Genomic DNA, 27,939 nt, shown 5'->3' on the forward strand with positions numbered 1-27,939 from the left:
TAAAAGAAATTGAACATTTTAGAAGATGAAAAGTTATCATTCTCTTTGGAATTTATTTAGTAGGTTGATAATTCTCTGTTTAATATGTTAAAATTATTATCTTTCTTTAGAATCAGGGGCGAAATTAGGGAGCTGACAATGGTTTTAGTTCTCTAAATTGGAACTATTTAGACCTTTTATAATTGATAAAATTTTAAATTAATAATAATAATTTTATATTTTGGTCCTAAAAATGATAAAATTTTATTTAATCATTTAAAAATTATAAAGATATAAACTATTAAAATGATGAAATTGCATTTTTACTATTATAAAAAATATATAATTTAATTTCAACTCAATTTTTTTTATTTCCCCCCATTTAGAATGTTATTTTCCTTAATAATGGGAATGTCAACGTGATTCCTTTAAATAATTATAATTAACTTTCCCATGTAATTAGAAAATTAAAATTTATCTGAGTCAAAATTACCTCTTTTTTTCTTATTTATTTCATTATTTTTTATATAATACTTTTTCACCGCAAAATCATATAAAATATTTCATTTTAAATTTATTTTAAATGCTAGAAAATTGTATTTTAATTTAAGTACATATTAAATATTTAAATTTTATTTTTAAATTTATACATCTACTAATTTTGAGTTGAATATATTATTTTATTTTTATTTAAAATAAATAGATTAAATTAGACTATTTTACATATAAAGGCCCTTTTTCAAGTTTATTTACGGAAATTGGTCAATTTTTGCATTATTTACCGGAAAAAGCCGAAAATGACAAAACGCGTCCACGTAGGAATTTTTTGAGTGAAATTTCAGCAAAACGTGCCCTTGGTGGAGCGATTTTGCCATGTCAACACAAAACGCGCTGACGTGGACGCGTTTTGTTGACATGGCAAAATCACTCCCCTAGGGGTGCGTTTTGTTCCGTGTTTTTTCCCGAACGGCTACTTTATTTTTTGACCGTTGGGGGGTCCAACGGTCAAAAAATTCTATAAAACCCCCTCCTATTTTTTTTCACACTTTATTTCTTCAAAAATTGGCAAAAAACTCTCAAATTTCTCCCTAAATTTCTCAAAGTTCTCAAATTTCTCCTTAAATTTCTCAAAGCTCTCTTTAATTAATTATTTCCTTTTAATTTTTTCTAAATTAGTATTATTTTTTTATAATTTCAAAAATATTTGATCGTGTTAGCAATGGCCGGGGAATTAATTCGTCTCGATTATAAACACATCTCCGTCGAACAAATGAAAATGGTAAGGGTTAATTTTAATTTTTGAATATTATTTAATATTTTTTCTTATGTTATTTTAATTAATTTTTATTTTATAATTTTTTATAACAGTCTATAGATCGGGTGTTACAATGTTATATTTGTAATAAGTCTGGTTCTCCATCACCGTTGATAGAAAATTACTTGAGGGAAGCAGGTTTTTGGCACATGATCACTATAGGTCGGGGGTGCAAGTTAGACCCAAAACTTATCAGCACGTTAATAGAGAGGTGGAGACCCGAGACGTACACATTCCATCTTCCATGCGAATAGTGTACCATTACTTTGGAGGACGTGCAATTATAATTAGGATTGCCAGTGGATGGGTCCGCACTCACCGAGTCCGTTCAATCTACTGATTGGGGAGCCATATGCTATGATCTTTTGGGTGTGATTTCGAATAATATTTACGGAGGTCGGATCGAGATAGACTGGTTACAAGACACATTCTTGGAGTCGGGGAATGATTCGACTGAAGTAGAAAGAACACGATACGCTTGGACATACATCCTTGAGATGATTGGAGGTTATTTGATGCCAGACTTGTCACAAAACCTCGTACATTTGAGGTGGCTACTGAAACTCGTTGATTTTAGAGTAGCTGGTGAATTTAGTTGGGGGTCTGCCGTGTTGGCAATATTGTACCGGGAGATGTGTGAGGCAACGCCACCAAATAAAGCCAAAATCAGAGGTTGCCTATCACTACTACAATCATGGGCTCGGTTTCGCTTTCTATTTTTACATCCTCAAGTGAACCACCCATATACATTCCCATCCATAACGAGGTAAAATTTATATTTGATTTTACAACTATTATATAGATTTAAAATATAATTGTATGCTAAAAATTTATTTAATTAGGTGGAACCATTCGATGAGTTATGTTGGAATACCTACCGCTCTTGAAGATATACGACTTCTATTAGAACAACGGTTGGAAGCAAAAGTAAGTATTAAATAAAATATATATACATAAAATAGTTGTTTCATATTTAGTATTTAGTATTTAGTATTATGTATATAACTAATATTTTTATCACATTCATATAGTTTCAATAGACACCATACGAGGATCCGATAATTCGGGCAGTAATATTGGATGAATTCTTTCAAAATCTGAACATTTGGCATGTTAAGGTCCCATTAGTCAACTATACTACTGTCGAGATGCACCAGACAGATAAAGTGTTACGGCAATTTAGATTCAGACAACCAATTCCCGAGACACTTGAGGTGCTCGATGATGAGCACAAAATTAACTTACGACAAACAAATACTAATTTGCCGACATTCTTCTTGGAATATATCAAAATTTGGGGAAATTAGTATGATCATATACCTACTCGCGAATCAATCATCGTTCTAGAGTTAGCGTGCGCGCCGGATTACATACCATGGTTTAGGATCCATGGAAAGTCATATTTACTGTCGAAAGAGCAGAGGCATTGGCAAATCTGTGTCGAAAGGGAACGATGGGTACATTTAAATCTAAGGAGAAAGGATGAAGGTACGAGCCCATTAACAGCGCCCACATAATTACCAGTGCGTATCCTAGCCCTTATATATATCATAACCCTTATATGTTTCCTTTTTCCAGTCCTATGCCAGGTAAGAATACATGGCCCGGTGCATCTCATTTCCCAATGACTTCGACTCAACCCTCGATATATAGGCCATCGTCGTCGGAGGGATCGCACGAGGCACCATCTGGGAGCTCATCTCATTACCAATCTTCATCACCTTATGAGATTCAAACACCTCTGTCGTGGGTGATGCAAACACCTCCACATTCTTTATTCTATCAAGGTGGGTCATCCTCCCAACACCCACAATCGGAGCAACCACAACCTCCGCCGGAAGCTGAACTAAGAAGGAATCCAGCGCGTAATCGTCGACCACCCCCATGTGACACTAATTCTGACCACCACATTTAAATATATTTGTACAAACTTTTTTTATATTGTTTCATTTAATAAAATAAAAGTTATTTTTAATATTTTAATAGTAAATTATTTTTATATTTTTATTTAATAAAATAGAATTTTTTTTGAATAAGGCAATAGAAATAATGCAACATAGTTTCATTACAACAATTATCAACTATTTCGGTTTGGACATGATTGAATTGTATGACCTGGGTTCCTACACCATCCGCACAACTTCTGTTGGTTTGTTCTTTCCCGAATATCCATATTATTATGTATTATACTCGAGGAAGGTTGACCTTTTAGTTTGCGACGTGATTCTCTATCTGGTAACAACTTAAACAGAGCAAGCGATATAGACGGCCACTTACGTTCATCTAGGACTGGTGGGAATACGTGTCTCTACGCATTGTACATGTAATCTATTTTGTACACTTCGTCGACATATCTCATGAGATCTAAACGGATATTCTGACAAGCTATAATTGCATGAGCACATGGATAATGAAGTGCGTCAAACGTCCTACAGTCGCAAGTCCTATTTCCCAACTGTACATGATATTGCCTGCCTGTAATACCTTGGTTTGGTCTATCAAACTTGGTCACACGAAATCATAAGTTGTCGCAATCGTGACACACTATGTGCATGGTGTTGGCTCGTGCATTCGCCTTGTTAATTTCTTGCAATACCTTCCAGAACCATACATGGCCTCCCTACGTTTGGCCTTTATAACTTGCTGCTCAATTTGGAAATAGTGCCGCCAAACGAAAATATGTCGCTTGCACAACCGAGGTTATCGGTAAATGATGCATTTATTTTATAACAGAATTTATGCATTCAGCCAGGTTTGAGGTCATATGATCATATTGTAGGCCGCTGCCGTATGCTTATGTCCACTGTTCGAAAGGTATGTTATAGAGGTAGTCTGCGCCTTGTTCGTTAACTGAATGCAAAATTTCCAACATCTCATGAAAACGGTCCTTATTGATTTCGTACCCTGCCAATATAAGTTGATAGCAAAAATTACATACCACTATTCCATTCAAAATAAATTGAATATTACAAATGAAATTATATTAATATAGATTAAATACTCATGTTGGTCACTTACCGTCGTTCAGTGGTAGACCAATATTTTTCGTAGTAGTTAGATGCAACGTGCCTTAGACAATACCGATGATATGTGCGATCCTATAAGCTTCTTTGTAGCTCAATTGCGACTAGTATTCCAGTGCCTCGATCTGATATAACGCAGATATCAGGTTGGGAGCATACATGCCCTCTTAACCTAAAAAGAAAGAAATCTCAGTCATCACCTAACTCCCCTGGTGTTATTGCAAACGCAATTGGAAGGATTCTTCCACCGCCATCCTATGCCACAGCTAGCAATAGCCGATGGGTATATCTACCATACATAAAGGTACCGTCAATTTGTACCAATGGCTTGCAGTACACAAATGCGCCCGACATTGCTTAAAGCTCTAAAGCAGATGCTTGAACACTTGGCATCCACGGAGCAATTGGTCGTTGTAGTACGGAGGGCTCATTTCAAGGTCTGTTATGCAACCTAAGACGTACTTCTCCAACACCTGACACCACTGCCACACCTCATTCAATGAAGCGTCACACCCACTATGCATCTTTTTCAACGCCTTCTGCTTAGCTATCCAAGCCTTGCGGTAAGAGGGCGTGTACCTCAATTGGCTACAAATATTGGCAATTAAGACCGACATAGAAGTCCTGAAATCTGCCTTCACCATCAGTAGTATTAAGCTAGTTATCATACCTGAATCCATCTTAGGATGATATTGTGAAACACCTGTCAATGAAGTACGTTAAATAATGTAACATTAAGTAATAACATTATTATAAAACCCTAAACACCCAGTGATATTGAACCGATAGTACAGGTATGTGGACCTTTGTACTTATTTATCTCCCACAAGCTTGTCTTTTTCTTAACCGAAGTCATGATTTTCCATAAATATGTACCGTCTTGCACTGCACACTTGGCCTCGAACTTCTCAGATTTAGATTTAACCACATTGTAGCTAACCCCATAATTGATGCTTTGTTGTTTCAATGCACAAAGAAAACTATCCTTACTGGAAAACTCCTTACCAACTTCTAATTCACCCAAATCCAATGACGAATTTGTACGGTAACGCTTTTGGTGTGGTAGCTCTGAAAACTCTAACGCATCATCTGTCTATATATCGACATTATGCATATGAACTAGAGGCGAGTACGTTTTGAATCGCGGGTCTTCTTCTTCTTCTTCATTTAAACCTCATTCAACATCTTCAGGTTCGGATGGAACAGACTCTGGTTCAGAAAATAATGCAATTTCTGCACCATCCGGACCGAGCTCTCAAGGTGGATCTATATCGGACTCATCATCCAACCCACCATTATTTGCAATGTACGGGGTCCCCTCGCCAATAGACGTCGTAGGAAGTACATCATCCCTTCTTGTGGACGTTTCGTAACGTCTTCAATCAGATGTGGATTACCAACTACTAGAAGTTGATGCCATTCCCTAATATGCATTTCCAGCATCGAACATCGACCCACCGATATGCATGTCTCATCCACTAACTGAGTGTCGTACAAGAGTTGTGTATTCTATACTACCACCAAATACGGGCGTTTTCGTGTTATACCTTCCACTAACGAGGTGTCGGGTAGGGGTCGTGTATTCCTCTCGAACAACAGTAGATGTTGAAGTCGCTAATGCTTCATTTGGTGATGAAAATTGTACATATAACTCAAGATAGGGTGATCCATTAGCGATATCAATCGAAGCACAAAATTGATACTTAATAGAAGAAACCCTCACTGGCGTCGTTCCGAAGATTTTGCGCCTAATTCTTTTATGAAGTTCTATCAAATCTATGTTCTGGTTAAAAACCAGTCGCGTTGTGTTCTCCGATAAAAAACAATGTTGTTCTTGGTGTCACGAGCCTAACCATCATAGTAAATAATAGCACTAATACGTTCACTCATCTTCAATTTTTATTTTGCTTAGCCTCTCTAATTTTTCTTGTTGTAACTTATGCAACCTAATAATGAAATTTGACTCATTTATAGCCTAAGGCCAAACATGAACTACTGCAAAAAAATAGCGTCCACGTGGGAGCTTTTTTCATCAATTTTGCTGACAGTGCATCCTGCTTGAAGCATTTTTGACACTATTTGTTCAGAACTGTCTTCTCAAAATTATTTTTTCAAGAACTACTGTAGAAAAAGAACGTCCACGTGAGAGCTTTTTTCATCAATTTTGCTGACAGTGCATCCTGCTTGAATTGTTTTTGACACTATTTGTTCAGAACCGTATTCTCAAAATTATTTTTTCAGGAACTACTGTAGAAAAAGAGCATCCATGTAGGAGCTTTTTTCATCAATTTTGCTGACAGTGCATCCTGCTTGAACTATTTTTGACACTATTTGTTTAAAACTGTCTTCTCAAAATTATTTTTTCAGTAACTACTATAGAAAAAGAGCGTCCACGTGGGAGCTTTTTTCATCAATTTTGCTGACAGTGCATCCGGCTTGAAGCGTTTTTGACACTATTTGTTCAGAACTATCTTCTCAAAATTATTTTTTCAGGAACTACTGTAGAGAAAAATCCTTATTGTCAATGCAATTTTTCCTAAACCATAAACCTAAACACAAAGTTATTTTTTTAAAAAAAAGTAAACCCTAATTCAATTAATTTTCTTAAAAACTCTAAGCCCTTATTTAATTAATTTATTTATTTAAAACCCCTAAAACCTAATTTAATTAATTTAAAAAAAACACTAAACCTTAATTTATTTTTCTAAATCCTAAACCCTAAATTATTTTAACCCTAAACCTACAACCCCAACCCTACATTAGTTTAACAAAACCCTAAACCTAAAAACCCTAAATCAAAAAACCCTAGGGACTAAACATGCAAAAATCCCTAACTTAGAAAAACATGGAGCAAAATGCGCCCCTGGGGGAGCGATTTTGCCACGTCAGCAAAGCGCGTCCACGTCAGCACGTTTTGTGCTGACATGGCAAAATCGCTCCCTCAAGGGCACGTTTTGCTGAAATTTCACCCAAAAACCTACATGGACGATTTTTGTCATTTTCGGCCTTTCTGGTAAATAATGCAAAATTTGGCCCATTTTCGTAAATATATTTGAAAAAAAGGGCCTTTATAGGTAAAATAGTCATTAAATTACATATTTGTTAATAGTAAAAAGCTTTTATTGATAATAAATATTACTAAAAAAGTTAAAACTAATAAAATTAGCATTTTATTTGATGGGATTATTTCAAAATTTACCATCATATTTTTAGTAGTGTTTAACAAACCAAATATTCATTATAACATTTTTGGGATTTTAATTAGGCTTAAAGGTTCAAAAATCCTCAAACCTTTTTAAAATATCAATTAAGCTATTGTTTTTCTTATACTCAATTAGATATTCAAACTACCAAAACATATTAAAAAGACCTTATTGACCAATGTTGACCGTTAAAGTGATGATGTGGCAGTTAAGGTTGACATCTCTATTCCACTTTTTTTGCCAAATAAGATGCACCTCAGAACTTTTACTTGTCATTTCTGCTTGCAAAGTTACCATAGTCACGATTGCAGCTAAACCTCTGTTATTATTGAGTCTTACCACCTGCATATTATCACTTTTCACTTCCACTTTCTTAAACCCTTTGCTCCATGCCAACTCCAAACCAGTAAAGACTGCCCAAAGTTTTGCATTTATAACTTTTCCCATACCTGTAGCTTTTCGAAACCCCACTATCCATTGGCCCTTCGCTTCGCGTATTACTCCACCCATTCATCATATGAATTGCCCCATCAACATTAGTCTTCACCATAGAGCGCCATATAACTTGCTCTAAATAGATTCATAGGACAAAGCTCATCAATTCTGTATTTCCTACGAAGAACTTGAACCCATAACTCATCCTTTTTAGTGAGAAAGCCCATCCTTGATTTTAAAAGAAATGACTTATTCTATACAGGTAATTGATGCAACCCAAACCACCTTTTTCAAGCGGTTCACAGCAGGTATCCCACTTAACAAGAGTTAACTTCCATTTACCATTGGAAGACCCCATATAGACTTGCGCACAACCTTTTTTATTTCATTCACTACACCTATTGGAATTAAAAGTGTTTGCATGAAATAGCTAGGTACTACACGTAAAACCGATTTGGCAAGAGTCACTATTCTGGCCATTGACAATAAGCTGGCGTCGAAAACCTTTAGTTTGCTTCGAATCAATTAAAAATTGAAATGTCCCATTAGTGATTCTTTAATGCAAGAACGACATTCCCAGATAAATACCGAGATTTGTGAATATTTCTCTGCGTCGAGTGAATGACCTATTGTGCAATAATAATGTTATCCGTGATGCTTCTTCCTAATAAAAAAATTGTTTGAATAGGCCAAATTAGCTTTGACATGATTGGTTTCAATATATCAACTAGCACCTTCGTAATAATCTTGTAAGGCACCGTACAAAGACTGAAGGTCGAAACCAAAAGCATCTTGTTCAAAAACTCCTCCAACCTATCCTCAATAAATACCTCTTTAACCATTTTGAAAATAGAATTACATACCGCGGGCCACTAACTTTGATAGAACAGTGCATGTAGGCCATTGATTCTTGGTGCCTTTAGGGAGGCTATCTCAAACAATATTGCGCTTTCTGCTTCCTCATTGTAACACTACACCGAAGTCTATCCAACTCACTTCTATGAAGAATTGGAAAACATCCTTTGATAGGGTATCACCTCATGCAAGGCCTATCTACTTTATACAGTTTCAGAAAAAAAATGAGATAACTGTCGCTTGTAATTTCCCCTTATCGTAGCACCAACTGCCTTCCTGCAGCTTCAAAGCATTTATCTGCTTGTGTTGATGCCGGGAAGAGACACAACTATGAAAATACTTGGTATTCCTATTGCCTCCAATAATCTAGCTGTGTCTAGATTTTTTTATGCTAGAATAGTTCTTCTTGAACCAAGTTTATCTCTAGCACCCTCGCAATTTCGGTTCAATTCTCATTAAATTTTTAGATTGGTATTTCTCCAAAGCTGCCTATGTTGGAAAATCGGTTTGAAAAGAGTGAAAATAAGCAGAAAGAAATTTTTAAATTTTTCAATGAAACCAACTAGTTGTGATAATGTGTTGGAAAATCGATTTGAAAATAGTGAAAATAAGCATAATGAAAATTTAAAATTTTCTTTGAAACCAACCGGATATGATATTTATAACAATAAACTCTTTTACTCAAATTATACCTATGCTTTCGGATTAGGTGGACTCAATCGTTCCCAACTTTTAATCACTTGATCTTCTCTACTAATCTTAACCTTGGTTTGTTAGAGTGTGATCTCTATTCGCAAATCAATGAAAACTTTGTGAAACTTTCAAGGCTAGAAACCAAAGACAAACTCTATCAAAAGATAGAATTTATTTTGAAAATAACTTGATTATATTTTGACAAAATATCGACGTACAGAAGTATATTTTTGACCTAGTCATTAGTCTCTATTTATAAAGAAAAATAATAAGAGTCTCAATAAAAAAGGTATAACCAAATAATACTATTTTAATAAGGAACATGAGTACATGACTCACACAAAGAGTGTACATGTAAGGGGGCGGCATACCCTTTCAAGGATCAGGGTTTCACCCCTTGCTTCAAAACCTGGCCTAGATGGGCCTCATCATGTAAACACAAATAATTTATCCAATCCAATAAATATATTTTTTATGTCCAAAATAATAATTTATTTGTTTAATTAAATTAATTAACTAGACTAGTTAAATTATTTTCTCAACTCAATTCTAATCTCGTTAAAGTCATAATGACTTTTCCGTACTAGAATCCATGAACAAGCCAAATTAATTAACTATTTCTCATGCGATTATGATGACTTAATTAATTTAATTTTCACTTCGAATTTCAATTGTTTAATTACAAATTAATTAAATAATAATTCAAAGACATTAATTAATTCCTGAGTCATCTCTTGTTCATAGCGAGAAAATGCATTCACTACAAATAGTGATACACGCGATCTGTTTCTCTAGTTCGTCGTTTCATATTTTTCCTATCACCAATTCTATTATAAACCTTCAAGGTTATACCGAGCTAGTGGAGTGACCGATTTGGACATGTATAATTAGGGCTCAAATAATTTGTAATTAAGTTTCGACTCTTCGTCTATTAATTACAACATTATTCACTATTATATACCATTACGCAAGTTACTAATTGTTCGTCCAATGACATTGTCGTATGTGTGTTACCCTCATGGGACATCCTTAATCTCTTTGGGATAAATTTGTTTTGTCAATATGATCCTATTTTATCTCATGCTAACTATTACATCTTCCTTCATGAAAAAGTAAATTGCTAACATATAGTAATTAAATCATTTGTCTTAAGGCAAATGACCCGTGGCCACGTTACTTTTCCATCTATCATGTAATGGCAATGAGATGATATCTTATCCTTTATAGGGTTATGAATTCCACTGTCGTAAGCGAAGTTATGCCATGCAGAAGCCATATACCCAACGTACTAGCTTTCGGCTCCATTACCAATTGAACTTAGGCTATCAATACATCTAAGTATACGAGTCATGCATATATAGTCCATCACTTACTCAAGATTGAGGTAAGCCACACTAAGAACATTACAAGTGAACAAACCCTTAAACAAATCTAGGATTTATTTTACTTAGGTCTTGTTTAGTGTGTTGTCAGTCTAATCAGTCACATCTATGCCTTCATTTGCTCTAATACCCAAGATAAGGCATCTTACCAGTTAGACTTTGATAAACGACATAATAGTCTTTCAATCAACTTGCTCAATTTCGATTAGCCTACAAACTCGTTTATATTATCTAGTAATACAAGTTGTCTTCTCACATTATGATTCGACCACATAATGCAACTTAGTAATAGTTAAACATTAGATAATCAATGGTCTAATATTTGATTTGGTTTTTCTTTGCATACAAAATCCTTTCGAGGACATTTATACAAAAGATTTTAATGATAAAGATGGAATTTATATAAACCAATTTGTTCGAAATATTACAAGTACATAAAGTACAAAGACGATATTACTACACTAAGGGCACTAGACTCCAAAGTCTCCCACTTGCCCTAGTGGAGTAGATAAGTCATATTTTTCATTTCCATTCATTTACATGTTTCTCAAAACTCCAAACCACCAAAGTCTTAGTAAACAGATTCGCAAGGTTGTCCTCTGATATAACTTTGACAGTATCCATTATCTTATCTACTATCGCCTCCCATATGATGTGATATTTTCTATCAATGTGCTTTGTTCGCTTGTGTTTTATGGTTTCTTTGGTGTTAACTATTGTTGCACTGTTGTCACAACACAGTGTAATAGCCTTTTCCATACCAAGAACGACTTCGAGATCTATAAGGAACTTCCGCAGCCATATTGCTTATTTTGTTACCTCAAAAACTGACACATATTTGGCCTCCATAGTAAAGTCAGCAGTACAACCTTACTTGACACTTCTCTACACTATGGCTCTACCACCTAGGACAAAAAACACAACTAGATGTCAATTTCCTTAAATCCCAACATGTTTGGAAGTCAATTTGTATAACTGATAGGAGTGAGATCTTCTCTAGAATATACAAGCATATAATCCTTTATTCTTCGTAAGTACTTGAGTATATGCTCAACTGCTTGCAAATGTCTTGGACCGAGATTCATATTATATCAACTAAACAATCCAATTGCATAACAAATAATTGGATGTGTGCATATTATAACATAACAGGACATACATGAGACTTCTTAATTACCTTTTTATGACAAAATTACCTTTTTACCCATTTTAACTCATTGTATAATTTCTTCTTAATAATAGGCAATTATCAATCTTATAATTCATTGATAATCTTTAATATAAATCAATATATGGTAAAAATTACATCTTTTTCCTTTCTTTCGACAAAATTAGGAAATTTACAATTTAATCCTTGTACTTCTCAATCCTTCCAATTTAGTCCTAAAAGTGATTTTCACATTCCAATTTATTCTCATGAAAAATAGACAATAAAACTCTTATTTTCCCCTTTTGGCCAAATTTTCATTTTAGTCCTTAAACTTTTCAAATTTTATAATTTAGTCCTCTTATCATAATTTCACTTTTAAAATTATTTCCATTAATTATCATATCAAAAATCACTTTATTATAACAAGAATCCTTTTATTTAGAGAAATTTCAAATTTTCTCGAACATTCACCATATCTGTTACCGGAATAGTGCCACGTGTCTATTTGGAAATTTTCGAATGTTGCATATATTAAATTATTTTATAGATTTATAATTTTACTAATTAATAATATCTTATGTTATGTTTTAAGTATAACTTTTAAAAGAAATGACCAAATTAATTAATTTCATATTAATATACTATTAATTAATATTATTTTTATTATTCTCACATAATAGTACGAATAAATTATTATTCTAACGTCAGTTTAGTAATATAATATAACAATAAAGGGTATTCTCATCAGTTCAAAAGTTTTTTCAAACTCGTACTTTATATATACTAGTTTGTAATGTTACATGCATTGCATGTAAATCTATGCGCGTTTAATTTTTAATTAGTTTTTAAATAACTTGTGTTATATCAATAATTGTGTTAATAATTTACAAGAATTGGATCTAATCAAAATTTCATGTATATAATTACGCATTAAACCATAGTTTATGTATAGTTTTGGGATTTATCCCCAAAATAAAAATTAGCACAACTTCTATTTTAGGTCAAAATTTTTTTAACTAAAAATAGAAATTGTAATTGCAATTTATCACAATTTTTTATATTTAATTCTTAGAGTTCTATTCAGATAATAACTCTCTTTTAAAATTAATGTAACTTTTTTAACTAATAATTATAAATTAAATTATAATTATTTTCAAATATAAATTTAATAATTTAATAAAAAATAAAGGGTATTTTATTAATCCAAAAATTCTTCCAAACTCATATGTTTATAATATATATAGATTATAGATATATGATACAATGTTAAGTATTTTTTTAAGAAACATATACTTTAGTAAAAGTCTACTTTGATATAGTATAATAAAGTGTGAAATATGTAAGACTTGTTCAAAGTCGTTGATTACGTTGACCATCATTCTATATTAAACACAAAAAAATATCTGAGTAATGGACGGCTGGAATCCTTCCAATCAAAGATCAAGCAAATTTCTCAGAATCTATTTTATTAAAAGATATACTTCTAAGCACGTTGGAGAAATGGAGAGTAGTATTATTTTTCAAAGAAAATGGAAATTATATATTTTAATTAATAATTATTTCATATATAAGCATTGATGTTTTTTAATTATGGGAATGAGAAAAAAAAAACTATCACATGCTTTTAATTTATATTTAAAAAATTAAAATTAAAATGTTATACTTTGTGGAGAAAAAAAATAGAAATATCGTTGTCGAGTTAAAGGCAACCACTATTAATATATCCAGCAAATGTTTTATGGAGTTGGTGTCTCGGGTCAACCAGACACCAGTTCAATTATGAAATTTTTTAAATATCTTTTTATATGTAAATTAAGTTATATAACTAGATTTCTTGTTTACCTGTGTTGCAGGTGAATAAATGTGTTTATCTTTTACAAATTAAAAATAAATAATATAACTAGATTTTTTATACAGTCTTGTGTTTGATTCCCAAATAATGTTTTATAGTTATTTTATAAGCTTATATAAAAGTGTGAAAAAAATGAAAAGTACTTTTATAATAATATTAATTACCCTTTAAAGGAAAAATATTTTAGTAATTTCATAGCCGAGTTGATGTCGAGTTGACTCTTGATACGAACTTAATCAGCTACTTTATATATAGTATAGATAATTACGAGAGAAGTTTAAGTATACTTGAATGCGATATTTTTATTTAAGATTTAAATTAAGTGTGGTTGAATTTTATTTTTTGAATTAAATGAAAATTTAAATAAATTAATTTATTAAGTTTTATCAAATTTGTGCTTTGTTAAGCTTTTGTTTGGATAGAATGTATATTTCAGCCAACTAATTACGAATGCCTTCCGGAGTTCTCGAGTATGAGTCTCTTTGGATTAGTGTTTATATTGAGTGGGTTGGCTTTTGTAGAAGGATTTACCTTCAATCTCACCACACCTTACTGATGAGGCTGGTGAGTTTGGATCGGCGGTACCGCGTTTACCTGCAGTTAGTGTAAAAACAGTGGTGGCGGTGAGATTAGATACTGTAGCGATACTGTAGCGTGAGACAAAAAGTAAGCTAAACGCACTGCACCGCACCCAATCGCCCATCCAAATCTACCAAAGAACACACCTCAGTACCGGTCAATTTTTGTTTGGGGGATAAGACCATCCGTGGAAATACAAATCTCCAGTGGAATGGGGTGATTTCTATTTTACCCTTTCAACTTCTTTTTCCTTTTTCCTCTAATTGTAGTTGTTATTTTAATTAAATTATTTTTTATATAAATATAATATTAATTATTATTTTAATCCAATCACTTTAATTAATTTATCATTAAAAATAATTTTTATAAAAATAATTTACCATCGAATCATAGTAATTTATCATTTAATAATATAATAAATAATTTTAAATGATGATAAAACATTTAATTAAAATATTTATAAAAATATTGTGATACATATTGTTTTATTAAATAAAATTACAATTTCACATATTTTTAATAATTTTATAAAACTAAAATATTTTAAAACTTCTATTGTATATGAGTTTTAATGAATTGCTTTTAATAGTCATTTTACTTCCTTGCCTTATCGCTACAGCTGTATTTGAATCCAAACACACATCCAAATTAAACCTTAAACTACTTAATTTTTTTGTTGACATCATATTTAGAATCTAACATGAATATAAGGACTCGGGTTTGAACAACTCCCGCCTCTTATAAAATATTAATGTATAGGTTATACAATAATGGGTTTAGGATCACTTTATAAAAAACTTCAAAAAATTGATGTAACAATATATCTTAAATTCGTTTGTAGAATTCTTTTTATTCCGCTAACAATGCATATAATAATTATAGGAAATCCTTTTAAGATTCACAAACAGTGTATAGAATAATTATATGAAAAGTCGAAATGTTTTTATTGTTAATTTATTATCGATAACATTTAATAATTAATTTAATTTTTAAGAAAACATTGTTGGAGCTAAATGATTTACAACTATGGATGGATATAGTCAAGCTTTAACACTTTTTAAGTGGTTCCAAAAATAAGTAAAAAAAAAAAAAGAACTATTTTTTAGTTAACTAAACTAAAAACCCTAACCATAAGTCAGTATTAATTTACTTAAAATAATAACAACAATAATTTAAATAAGTTCCCATTAAGTGAAGTTGAAGAACGTGCATGCCATACACTTGCAACTATATATATGCTCCACTCGTAACTCCAATCATCACACAGCGCCCTCCTTCCACCATCCATGGCAGCTCAAAACAGTCCTTCCGAAATATCACCTTGCAATGATACATCTACTACAACTTCTCCGGCGAGTCCTCGATCGGAATCTCGTCCACCAGTCTCTCTTCAACAACCATCAAACAAGAAAGGATCTTCAAAATCCTCCAAGATGTTTAGGCGTTTTCGTTCCGTTTTCAGGTCATTTCCGATCATAACGCCTGTGTGCAAAATCCCAATCAATCTCCACGGACACGACAGCCATATCCACGGAGGTACACGGATGACCGGAACCCTATTTGGGTACCGTAAAGCAAGGGTTAACCTCGCCATCCAAGAAAACTCGAAATGCCTCCCTATCTTAATCCTTGAGCTTGCAATAAATACAGGGAAACTCCTCCAAGATATGGGATTAGGACTCGTAAGGATCGCTCTCGAATGCGAAAAGCGTCCATCGGAGAAGATCAAGATCCTTGAAGAGCCAATATGGACATTATATTGCAATGGTAAAAAATCAGGCTATGGTGTAAAGAGAGATCCGACAGATGAAGATTTGATGGTGATGCAAACGTTGCATCCCATTTCAATGGGCGCCGGGGTTATACCGGCCGAAGCGACGGAGAATCCTGACGGCGAGCTGACGTACATGCGCGCACATTTCGAACGAGTCGTTAATTCTAGAGATTCGGAAACTTATTACATGATGAATCCCGACGGTAATTCCGGCCCTGAACTTAGCATATTTTTTGTTAGGGTTGGATGAAAGAGTTTAAGGATATGGTATGTAACTTAGGGTTTATTATGTAAATCGGTCCTCCAACTTTATATTTTTTAGCGATTTGGTAGTTAAAGAAAAAAACAAGGTTTACAATTGGGTACGTTAAATTATTGTATTGATCTTCCATGGAAAATTAGGTTATTTTAGCAATATATGAGAAAATAATGTTTATTTAAATGAGAGCATTAGTCTTTGATTGATTTTAATTTAGAAATGTTGTTAATTATTCACTACACCAAAACAGGCTTTTAGCGGCGTTTAATTACGTATTTATAAAAGCTATTATTAAGGAAGGAAATCAGAAAAGATTTCTATTGAAGATTTTTATTTTTATAATAATTCAAAGTAAGGTGGTAAAAATATTATAGAGGCCCTTTGATTAGGTGTTAGATTGTATTTTTTTTTCTTTTACTTTAAAAATGGGTAAATTAGTTTTTATACGCTAAATCAAAGAGTATTGGTCCTTTTGTTAAAAATTGTATCCATTTCTACTATTAAAAAATGGTCAACGTGCATCAGCATGAGATACACGTGGCACGACATGTGTGGTTATTTGGTTATTCTATCAGCCATGCCAATTTTTAATAGTAGAAATGAATGAATTTTTTAACAAAAAGGGCTAATTTGCCCTTTGATCTAATATACAGGGACTAATTTGCTCATTTTTTAGTAGAGGGAGAAAAATGCAATCTAACAACTAGTACAAGGGCCTCTATTGTATTTTTACCCAAAGTAGCTTAATATTTCTTTTGGCTCATGTAATGTAGCTAAATTACCACTTTAATATTTGTATAATTTTTTTATTAGTTTGATCCATGTACTATGTAACGACCTAACTTTTGTTGGCGTCGAAAAATGTGGTTTCAGAACCCTATTTTTATAAATCGAGCTCGTAAGAATAAAATAGGAAGATTAATAGCGTTAGTGTAAAAATATCTTAAAGATTGATTAAGTAATTTAACCGGGAAAATTGTTAATTAAAGCTCAGGGACTCTCATAAGAATAAAATAGGAAGATGAATAGAGTTAGTGTAATAATATATTAAAGATCAGTTAAGTAATTTAACCGAGAAAATCGTTAATTAAAGCTCAGTGGCTAAATTGTAAAACTCCAATAGCTATCGAGTTTTAATTTAAAAAATGCTTGAGGACCTAGTTAGCAATTATCCAAAGGACCAAAATGATTATTTAACTATTAAATTGAATTGAGTTGTGGAATTTCATGGAAATCCACTCATTTTAAATTAGTAAGTTAATTAATGGATTAAGTATATTTAAATTGTTAAGATTAAGAATTAATTAAGTTAAATTATAAGTTAATCTAAGTGTATATATATACATATACTAATGTAAGTGGAGATGACAACATATAATCATCTTCCTTAAGTTTCCAACGGTCCCACCATTAGAAAGAAAGAAAGAAACTTCAAGCTATTAACCAAACATTTGGCCATTGAATTGTTCAAGGTAACTAAGCTATTTTCTTAAAGTTTTTATAGATTCATGATCATGGAAGCTTGATTTAACTAGCCTATGTATCAATTGCTTCAACCGTTAGATATTTAGTAAGTTCTCATTAAAGTGAAATCGATGGTCTTGAGCTTGATTTTAAGAAATTGTTAGTTAATAAGCTTAGTTTATGATAAGGACTAAATTAGAAATTAAGTTAAACTTGTTAGATAACTTTGTGACATTAGGGACTAAATTTAATAAACTAAAAACTATCGTGAAATTACGCTATAGATAGAAAGTATAAAGTCCCTAATGGAAGGATGTGAAATCAAATTTTGATCTAATGTTAGATATTGAAAAATATAAGTATCCCAAATATAGGGAATAAAATGAAAAATATGTTGATATTGTGTTTTAATGTGATTTGAGTTCGGTCGGGGGTCGGTTAATTATTTTTTGATTTTTCGGTTAACGGTTAATTCGGTTCAAAACTGGTCGGTTAATTGAATTTTTTCAGTTTAACCGAAAAAATTAATAAATAAAATTATAATATATCAATAGGCCCACTATTCACCTAAACCCAATCCAAACCCGAGTATCCAACCCAACCCAATTACCCAGCCCAACCCAATCATAAAAAATACAAATAATTTAATAAATAAAAATAAAATTCTAAAACTAAAACTAAAATTAAAGTCTAAACAAATAATTTAATAAATAAAAATAAAATTCAAAGACCTATGTAATGTTTTTAATTATGTAGTGATTCAATTCGGTTAATTCGGGTAATTCGGTTATTTTTTAACCAAAAATAAAAAACATATAATTTTCGGTTAATTCGGTTAACCGACCGAATTTACTGAAAAAATTTCGGTTCGGTTAATTTTTTTGAAAAAATTTCAATTCGGTTAACAGTTAAAAATTTTGAAAGGTCAGTTAATTCGGTTAATGTTATTTCGGGTCGGTTAACCGACTGAACACCCCTAGATTTGAGTATGAACTGATATTGTTTTTATAACAGAATATCTAACGTAGCTAAAGACCATACTGAGCCGTCTTGAGAGAATAGAAAAGCGAGAGTTGTAGACAAGTAACGAAAACTACGATTTGTACTTTTATAATTTGAGTTCAACATATACATATACATATACATGATATGTTACAAATTGGTTACTTGAGGTAAGTATTTTCTTGTCTCATGATTTGATTGGCATATGACGATATAGAATGCCAGGAATTGAATTGAAGATAGCATAAACGAGCATGATATGAATTATGAGTTATGAATACGAACATATATGTATTCAATTCATTGGTTACCCTATTAACTGTTTAGACAGAGTTAGTTACAGTTGGCATGTCATAGGATTAGATTTGTGTACGGGTTTATACTTCAGTTTTTACTGATGAGGCGCGGAGCACATATTTACTTCGGATGTCCAATGAGGTGTGAAGTGAAGGAAAAAATCCAGTTCAAAAATGATTTTCTTTCACAGCGAAAATCAACCCGGTTTATGATATTTATAGCAGTAAACCTTAATCGAATTCATACCTATGTTTTTGGATAAGCGAATCCTTGATGTTTTCTGGATTTCAACCAAATGATCTTTTTTTCTATTCTCGTACCATGATTTGCTTCGAGTGTGGGCTCGAACCAATTGAATCAAAACACATAACTAGAAAAAGTTTTCCTTTTGGGGTGAAAACGAAAATTCTCTCTTATTTAATAGAAATCGGTAAAATTGTTATTTTGAAAAATATGTTTATAAATTGAGAATAAATTCTCTCTATTTTTCGGTAGAATAACAATCTTTCAAAAGTTGTGTTAATTGTTCTACCGATACCATCCATTTATAAGAGAAGGTAGAACCCTTTTAGAGTTGTAGATGTTTATTTTAAATAGAAAAACAACATTCTACTTAGAGTAGGAGAAGGGTGAACGGCTCACCCTTATATTTCTACTAGGTTGCCGCTCCGTTCATGTTATATGAGGGGTTTTGGGTCTCTCTCACATTGGGTCCAATTACGAGTACTTCTTGGGCTTTTTTGACCCAATACTTTGTAATATGGTCCAACCTGATTTAGTTTTTTTATTTCCCAAAATAAACTTTAATATTTACATATTAAATAATTTTTTCATTCCAATTTTACCCTAATAAAATTTTGATAATTTTACATTCGATAAAATTTCGAGAAAGTTCATTTAATATGTCACAACTCAACATGTTCACTATGACCGAATGATTTATTTTCATTTTTGGGCTTCAAAACAATCCAAAAATGTAAACTTACTCTTCCATCATTTTTCAAGTAATCCTATATAGGATTGCAAGTTTCCATTTTCATTTTCATCTCATTTTCCATTTCCATTTTTGGAAACCTACATTTATTTCCAAATTATTCCATTTCTCCATTTCGGCAAAAACCATAATCATTCTTGAATGTTTCCCATTTCTCTTTTTCTATTCATTTCATTCATTTCCATTCAAATAAGCAATTCATTTATGATTTCAACGAGTTAGTGAAGGGACTGATTGGACGTATGAAGTTGAGGCTCAAATGATTTATAATAAGTTCCAGCTTTTCACCTATTAATTTTAAACTCATTTAGTCACAAAGTCATTCCACTATAGTATTGTGACTGAGCTCTCCCCAACGACATACCATTACGAAAGCAACTACTAAGTGCTTGTCTAATAAACTTGTCATAAATGTGTTACACTCATAGGATATCCTTGATCTTTTTGGGATGATATCCATTCTCCCAATATGATCTTATTTTATCTCATGGTAACTGTACAAGCCCAAATTTGCCCGGGGCTCAAAATCCAAACACCAAAACCCAAACCAACCTAATTACAAACCCAAATCAGATGGCCTAATGAAGACCCAAATTCTAAGCCACCTAAATCTAACCCTAACAGCCCACTCAACCCAAGCCCAAAACATCAAATCAAAATAAACAAGTCAAACCCTAGTGCTACTGCGTCGCACCCTAGCCTCCTGCCACCGCCACGGCACTGACTCTGCCACTGTACGGCTTTCTTCTGCCCACCTGCAAAATGAAATGAAACACACAACAAAAAGGAAAAAAATAGAAAAATAGAATTAGGGAATCGGCTATAAAAGCCGATTTTAATTTGTATTTTAAAATGAGGATATTGGAATAAAAAGAAAAAGTTAAAACAGATTCAAAAAAAAATCAATAGAAAGAAATTAAAGGTTTATACCTATTTCTGCTTTACTTTTTCTCGTTTTAATTTTTTTGTCTACTGTTATTTTTTACTTTCTTGTCATATTTACATATACAAAAGTAAGTCAAAAAGAAAAAAGGAGTGATAAACTGACCTGTATTCGGGTCTTCGACGCCGTGAACGGCCGAGGAAGTCGCCTCCGAGGATAGGCGGCTGGAAACCGAAAGGTTTCTTGAGCTTTTGGGTATTTTTGTTAAGATTTTGGGAACTTTGGGTCTAGATTTGGCTTTAGGAGGGTTAAAGCGATAAAAATGAAGTTTTTGTTGTTCTCCAGCCACTGCGTACAATAGCACCGTCGCCGGTGATCGGCGGCCGGCGCGGTGGCTAGTGGCCGAACCTTAGGCCGGAAATCGGACTGAGAAGAGAGGGCTTGAGAGAGTTTTGAGGTTTTTTTAAGAAAAGTGAAAAAAATAAAGAATTCTGAAAAAAAAATTGACTTTTATAGCACCTAGAAACAGCGCCGTTTTGGCCTGTTTCATTCGGCCCAAAAACAACGTCGTTTTACCTAGGGTCCGTGCGTTGATCCGACTCGACCGTAAGGATCCGCGTGTTTTGAACTGTTGCGCTATTTGCGCAACAGGCCCCTCTACTTTTGCGCCATAGCGCAATCCGATCCCTTTTGACTTTTTTTAAACTTTGTTGCATAATTTTATTTTTGATTCATTTTAGTCCCCATCAAAGTTGAGCGTTTTGAAGGCCTGGGGTATTTTCCTTTTTGGTCCTTTTTTCGCGTGCGTCACAGTTTGGTCCTTCCTCTTTATTTTATTTTTGATTTTACCCCAAATATTTGTTCTAGAATTCAAATTGGTCTTTTTGTTGTTATTTTGTTATTTTATTAATGAATATAATTATTATTATACTTGTTTTTTTCTCATTATTATATTATATTAATGTTGTTTATTATTATTAATAATATTATTATTGTTATTATCATCATATTTTTGTTTATACCTACTATGTAAATTTTCAATATATGTTTCTCATTATATTATTATTATATATCGCTTTTATATATATGTGTACACATACTTATACATACTCTTTATATTTTAAAATCTATATTTTTCTTATGTATTTTCCATAGTTTATAATTCATGTATACATATATTTTTATATGTTTTACAATGCATACATGCACATAATATATATATACGTTTTTTTATATAAATACATATACCTATACCTACCTTGATATTTTATATATTTCATAACTTTATATATATACATAAATGTACACATACATACTTACATATATTTTTACGTACATAGATTTTTCATATTTTCATAATTTTATGCACACACATATATATCTTTTTATATTTCCATAATTTTATTCATTTTCTTTGTTTAATTCTTTATTCGTATTCACGTTGTTTAGAATGAATGTTTTAATTTTATTGCTTATACGCTTGCTATTGTGTACTATATTAGTTTGTCCTTGTATTTATTTTATTCTGTACCCCTTGCTTGTATTATTTTACTTACATCATCATAATTATAATTCCATTACGTCTATTTTTACCCAGATTCAAAAAAAAAGAAATTTTAAAAATATAAGTAATACTCGGTATTTGAGATCTTCGAGAGAATCGAGCCCTAACGTATTGAGTTTCGATTTTCTCCATTGAATCTAAATAATCGAGACTACTCTTCTAAAAAAAACATAAATAAAAAGCTCATTGTTGAGAATTCAATGCTTTGTGTCCTAACGCATTGGATATGACACGTTGTTTTCTCGAGATGAGGATTTTTTCTAAAAAATAATAAAGGCAATATTCGATGTTTAGAATTTTGAGAAATTGTGCCCTAACGTATTGGGTTGCAATTTTTTTATTTGATTTAAACAATTGAATATCATTTTAAATTTAATTGCACGAGTTTTTAGACAAGCTCATTTCTGAAGAGATAAAATATCGTGCCCTAACTCATTGGGTGTGACATGTTCTCTTTCTGAACTGAGAGGGTCTTCACGAGTAACTTGATTTATATAAGTTTTTAAAATAAAGGATCGTATTTCAAATCTATTCAAAATTTTCAATTTTCGACATTAAGACTTTAACTAATCAACTAGGTACCAATTTTGGGCGTATCGAGGGTGCTAATCCTTCCTCGTGCGTAACCGACTCCTGAACCTATTTTTCTAAATTTCGTGGACCAAAATCGTTGTTTTAATAAAATCAAATCGTTTATTAAAAACAACCACTTTTCAAGGTGACCTGATCACACCTTATCAAAAAGGATTGGTGGCGACTCCCATTTTCATTTTCATTTTCAAAATTCAAGTCGACCCCGTTTTATCAAAAAAAAAGGTGTCAACAGTAACTATTGCATCTTCCTTCATGAAAAGTCAATCGCTATCAAATAGTGATCAAGTCATCCATCACAAATATGGACGACCTGTGACCACGCTTACTTTTCATCAACCATATAATGTCAATGAGAGGATATCATTTACCCATGTTTTGGGCTATGAATCCACTGTTGTGAATGATGCTACATACTACAGAAGTTGTACACCCAATGCACTAGCTTTTGATTCCTTACCTATTTGAACTCAAGCTTTTACTTACATCAAAATGTAAGAGTCATGCATACATAGTCCGCTATCCACTCATAATTTAAGTATGTCACACTATGAACGTCAAAAGCGAATAAATCCATAAACAAATTCAGGATCTATTTTGCTTGGGTTCTGTCCGATGGACTGTCAGTCCAGTCAGTCACATCTATGTCTCTATCTTCTAGGAGTCGTCCACTCCGGTACCGAAGAAAAGGCATCTCCCTAATTGGACTTGATAGACGACCATATTAGTCTTTTAATCAGTTTGCTAATTTCTGATTAGACTAAGAACATATTAAGTTCGTCTACTAATGCCCGATGTCTTTTAGTATTATGATCCGACCACGTAATACTGCTTAGTATTAGTTAAGCAATAGATAACCAATGAGCAACATTTGTTTTTATTTTTCTTTGTGCGCAAAAACCATGTGAGGACAATTATGCAAAGTATATTAGTGTGATCAACAAATTTGTTTTATTAACCAATCTATTCAAAAAAAGTGCAAGTGTATATTGACGAAAATATTATACTTAGAGCACCAGATCCAACATGGAGCACATATTGCTTCGATTATACAAATGAGGCAAGATGCACAATTTTTACTTTGAACGTACTGATAAGGCACAGGGTGCCAAGTTGGTGTGATGGTTGTGTACAGCCCATTTGCCCGGGCCCAAGAAAGAAATAAAAGGCCCAGCACCCTGGCCCAACAGCCAAGCCCACATCAGACTAGGGTTTCAGAAACTGAAACCCTAGTATCCCACTTGCCGCTGCTCTCTGTCAGCCGCACGTCCCATCGCCATCTACCGCCACCAACTCCACCATGCCCACTTGCTCTGCAAAACCTGCAAAACAACAAATAACAGAGAGCAAAAATAAGGCTATAAAAGCCGAAACAAGCATGTATACAAGGGGGTTCTTTTTTCTTTTTTTTTTCCTTCTTCGATTTTTGTAAAAAAGGGCAGTAGGGAATACACAGAGAAAAAACGATTTGAATCAATAGCAAGCAGGCCGATCTTAAGGTTCTCATCTCACCTTCTCTTTTCTTTCGAATACAATGGCTAATGAATAAATTAAGTATATAATGTATGTTTTTTAAAAAAAAACCATAAAAATATAGATACGTATTTACGCAAAAAAAAGGGGGAAAATTACCTGCCTTTTGGACTTCCGGCCACCGTGTACGGTGGCCGGAGCAACGCCGGCACGACGGACGGCTCGACGGACGGCGACCGAAGCTCGCCGGACTCTGGACTACCCCAGAGGTCTCCCCTCCCTCTCTCTCCTCCTTTTTTTCCCTCAGCAGCACAAATGATTTTTTTTCGCAAAAGGGGGGTATTTATACCCCCCTGAAACGGCGCCGTTTCGGCAAAGGGGGTCCGCGCGTCGACCCGCGACCCAACCCGCTCCGACCCGGAGGATCCGCGTGTTTTTGCGGAGGGCTAATTTCGCATTTAGCCCCTCCGCACTTTTAATTATTTTAAATTTAACCCTTGTCATTTTATAAATTTGCCCACTGATTTTTCGGGATTTCAATTTAGTCCCAAGAAAACGGCATCGTTTTACAGGCGAGGGAAAATTTCCCTTTTGGCCCCTAAAACTTTCGCGCGTTTTGCAAATCGATCCTTCTTCGTTTTATTTGCATTTTTTTGCCCTAAATTTAAAGTTTTTATTCAAATAGATCCTAGTTTTATTGCTAATTAATTATAATCTTTAATGTGACATGCTTGTATATTTATTCAAATTTGATAATTATTTTATTATTATTATTTTTACTAATTAATACTTATGCATATTTATTATATATATTATTATGTTCCTAATTCTTATATATATATATATATATATCTATTTATGCATATTGTAAATATATTCATCATATATTTATTTTAACCTTAATATATTATGTACTTATTATATACCTGTCTAATATTCCTATATTACATATTTTATTTATTTTTATGAGCCTACATATTATATACTAATACATATACGTATACTTATTTACTTATTATTTATTCTCTATTGTATATATATATTTATGCCTATGTGTACTTGCATTTATATGTACATTCTCACCCTAAAATATATTTCATACTCTAATACATTTCTCTTTTATATACCCATATATATTTGTTTTATTTTATTATATTATACACGTATTTACATATATTTTACAAATATTTAAAACCTTCATACCATTACGTTTATATACTTGTATGCATTTTAACCTCCGCGTATCCTTTTATATTTCCCGTATGTATTTATTCGTAAATTCAAATAGTCACTATTATTATCGACTGTTTCACCTTTATTTGCCAATTTGTTATTCAACATTCGTAAACCCGATTTTCATATTAAGATATCGAGAAATCGTACCCTAACTTACGGGGTTTTGATTTCTTCGATAATTCTTAAATACGCGAACCCTTTTTCAACAAAGTTTTAAAAATAGTCTCGGGGATTAACAAAAGATCATGTTCTAACTTACGGGATGTGATCGTTCTCCTAAACCCGAGATAATCAAATACTTTTCAAATTGTGACGTCCGTTCACGTATTGAAAGCCCGAGATATTGCGTCCTAACTTACGGAGTGTAATTCTTTCTTTCGACGTAGAACGGATCCTTTGCCTTTTTGTGATTTAAATTATATTTTAATGTATTCGGTTTAGTAAAAGGGGTTGTGTTCTAACTCACGGGACGCGATCTTTTCCCTAATCCCGATAACATCAAATATCTTTGAAATAGACCAGTTTTGGCATTCATTCATCGTAAAATTGAAATATTGTGTCCTAACTTACGGGATATGGTTTCTTTCTCGATTTGCGTGAAATATGCCCCATTTTTCTTAAAATTTTGAACGCATAGCAAAAGGATCATATCTTCAAAAGTTATCAATGTTCGACACTAAGACATCAGGTAATCGGCTAGGTACCAATTTTTGGGCGTTACGGGGGTGCTAATCCTTCCCCGTACGTAACCGACTCCCGAACCCGTTTTCTAAATTTCGCAGACCAAAATTGTTGTTTTAATAAAATCCACTCGTTTATTAAAAGCAACTACTTTTCAAGGTGATCCAATCACACCTTAATAAAAGATTGGTGGCGACTCTCGTTTTCATTTTCAAAATCCAAGTCGACCCCGTTTTCATCAAAAAAATGGTGCCAACAGGTTGGATGGTTCATTTATCTGTATTAAATCGTAGTCCAATTAATAGAGGTTATAAAACATGAAGTTGCTAAATGATAGTTGATATGAAATGTTGATTGGAATCGGTATATCATAAACATATATGTGAAATGTGACAAATAATAGCATGCAAAAGATCATGCGAACCGGAAAAAATGAGCCTTGAAGGTCGATATGGAAATGAAACGAATCAATAGATTCGAGAAAGAAATGAGATAATGAAATGAATATTTTGTATGTTATATATGAATTTGATAGTAAGATTTTGGCACATATTTTGAACAAAAGGGAGGAGTAGAGCTAGTGAAGGAAGCAATGCCTACTATTGCTTCACTGCTTCTGAGTTTTTACTATTATTTTGGTTATTTCTAGTGCATTTACATTTTTGTAAAATTGAAAAGTTTGAATATTATCAATTGGTTGGACAATTTTACTCTAATGCATATTTACTTATCCACACCTTACTTAGACATAAATATAGTATTTTGCATATTGATGCAAATTCTAGACAAAGTATTAATGGTTAATATGCTTAATTATGCTTTAAGTTGGGTATGTTGGATTGAGGATTGTATTGAGGTGGAGCTATTTTGTTGATCAGCTTTGTGGCTTGTTTGGTTTTGTTCAAAAAATTGCATAAGGGAGAGATTGTTGATGCAAGTTTTTGAAGTGGCTGGCTAGGAGCCACTTCCATCAACACCGTGACAGACAAATACTTGCCAACTTTGAAGTTGGCAATTTATTGAAACAAAATCTTTGAGCTTTGAATGTTAGTGATATTTTGGATGGATACAAGCCTGACTTTGAAGACCAATCCATTTAAAGCAACTTTCCTTGAAGATTGGATCGAATTAGACCAAGCAATCAGATCCCTTGGATTGTGGAGAACGAATGGAGATAACATTGAAGAACGAATCTCCAATAGTCCTCTTTCCATTGGTATTTATTAGATATCGTATTTAACTATCTTATAGTTGT

General features: G+C 32.7%; 1 protein-coding gene across 1 annotated transcript; it reads left to right on the plus strand.

Moving 5' to 3' along the window:
* Positions 1-15,682: 15,682 nt before the first annotated feature.
* On the plus strand, positions 15,683-16,682 carry LOC107927573 (protein MIZU-KUSSEI 1). The gene has a single exon (XM_016858667.2). The coding sequence runs from the start codon at positions 15,753-15,755 to the stop codon at positions 16,488-16,490; it is 738 nt and encodes a 245-aa protein (XP_016714156.1). The 5' UTR covers positions 15,683-15,752; the 3' UTR covers positions 16,491-16,682.
* The last annotated feature ends 11,257 nt before the right edge of the window (positions 16,683-27,939 follow it).

Source organism: Gossypium hirsutum, chromosome D04, assembly GCF_007990345.1.
Source record: "Gossypium hirsutum isolate 1008001.06 chromosome D04, Gossypium_hirsutum_v2.1, whole genome shotgun sequence".
Taxonomy (NCBI): domain Eukaryota; kingdom Viridiplantae; phylum Streptophyta; class Magnoliopsida; order Malvales; family Malvaceae; genus Gossypium; species Gossypium hirsutum.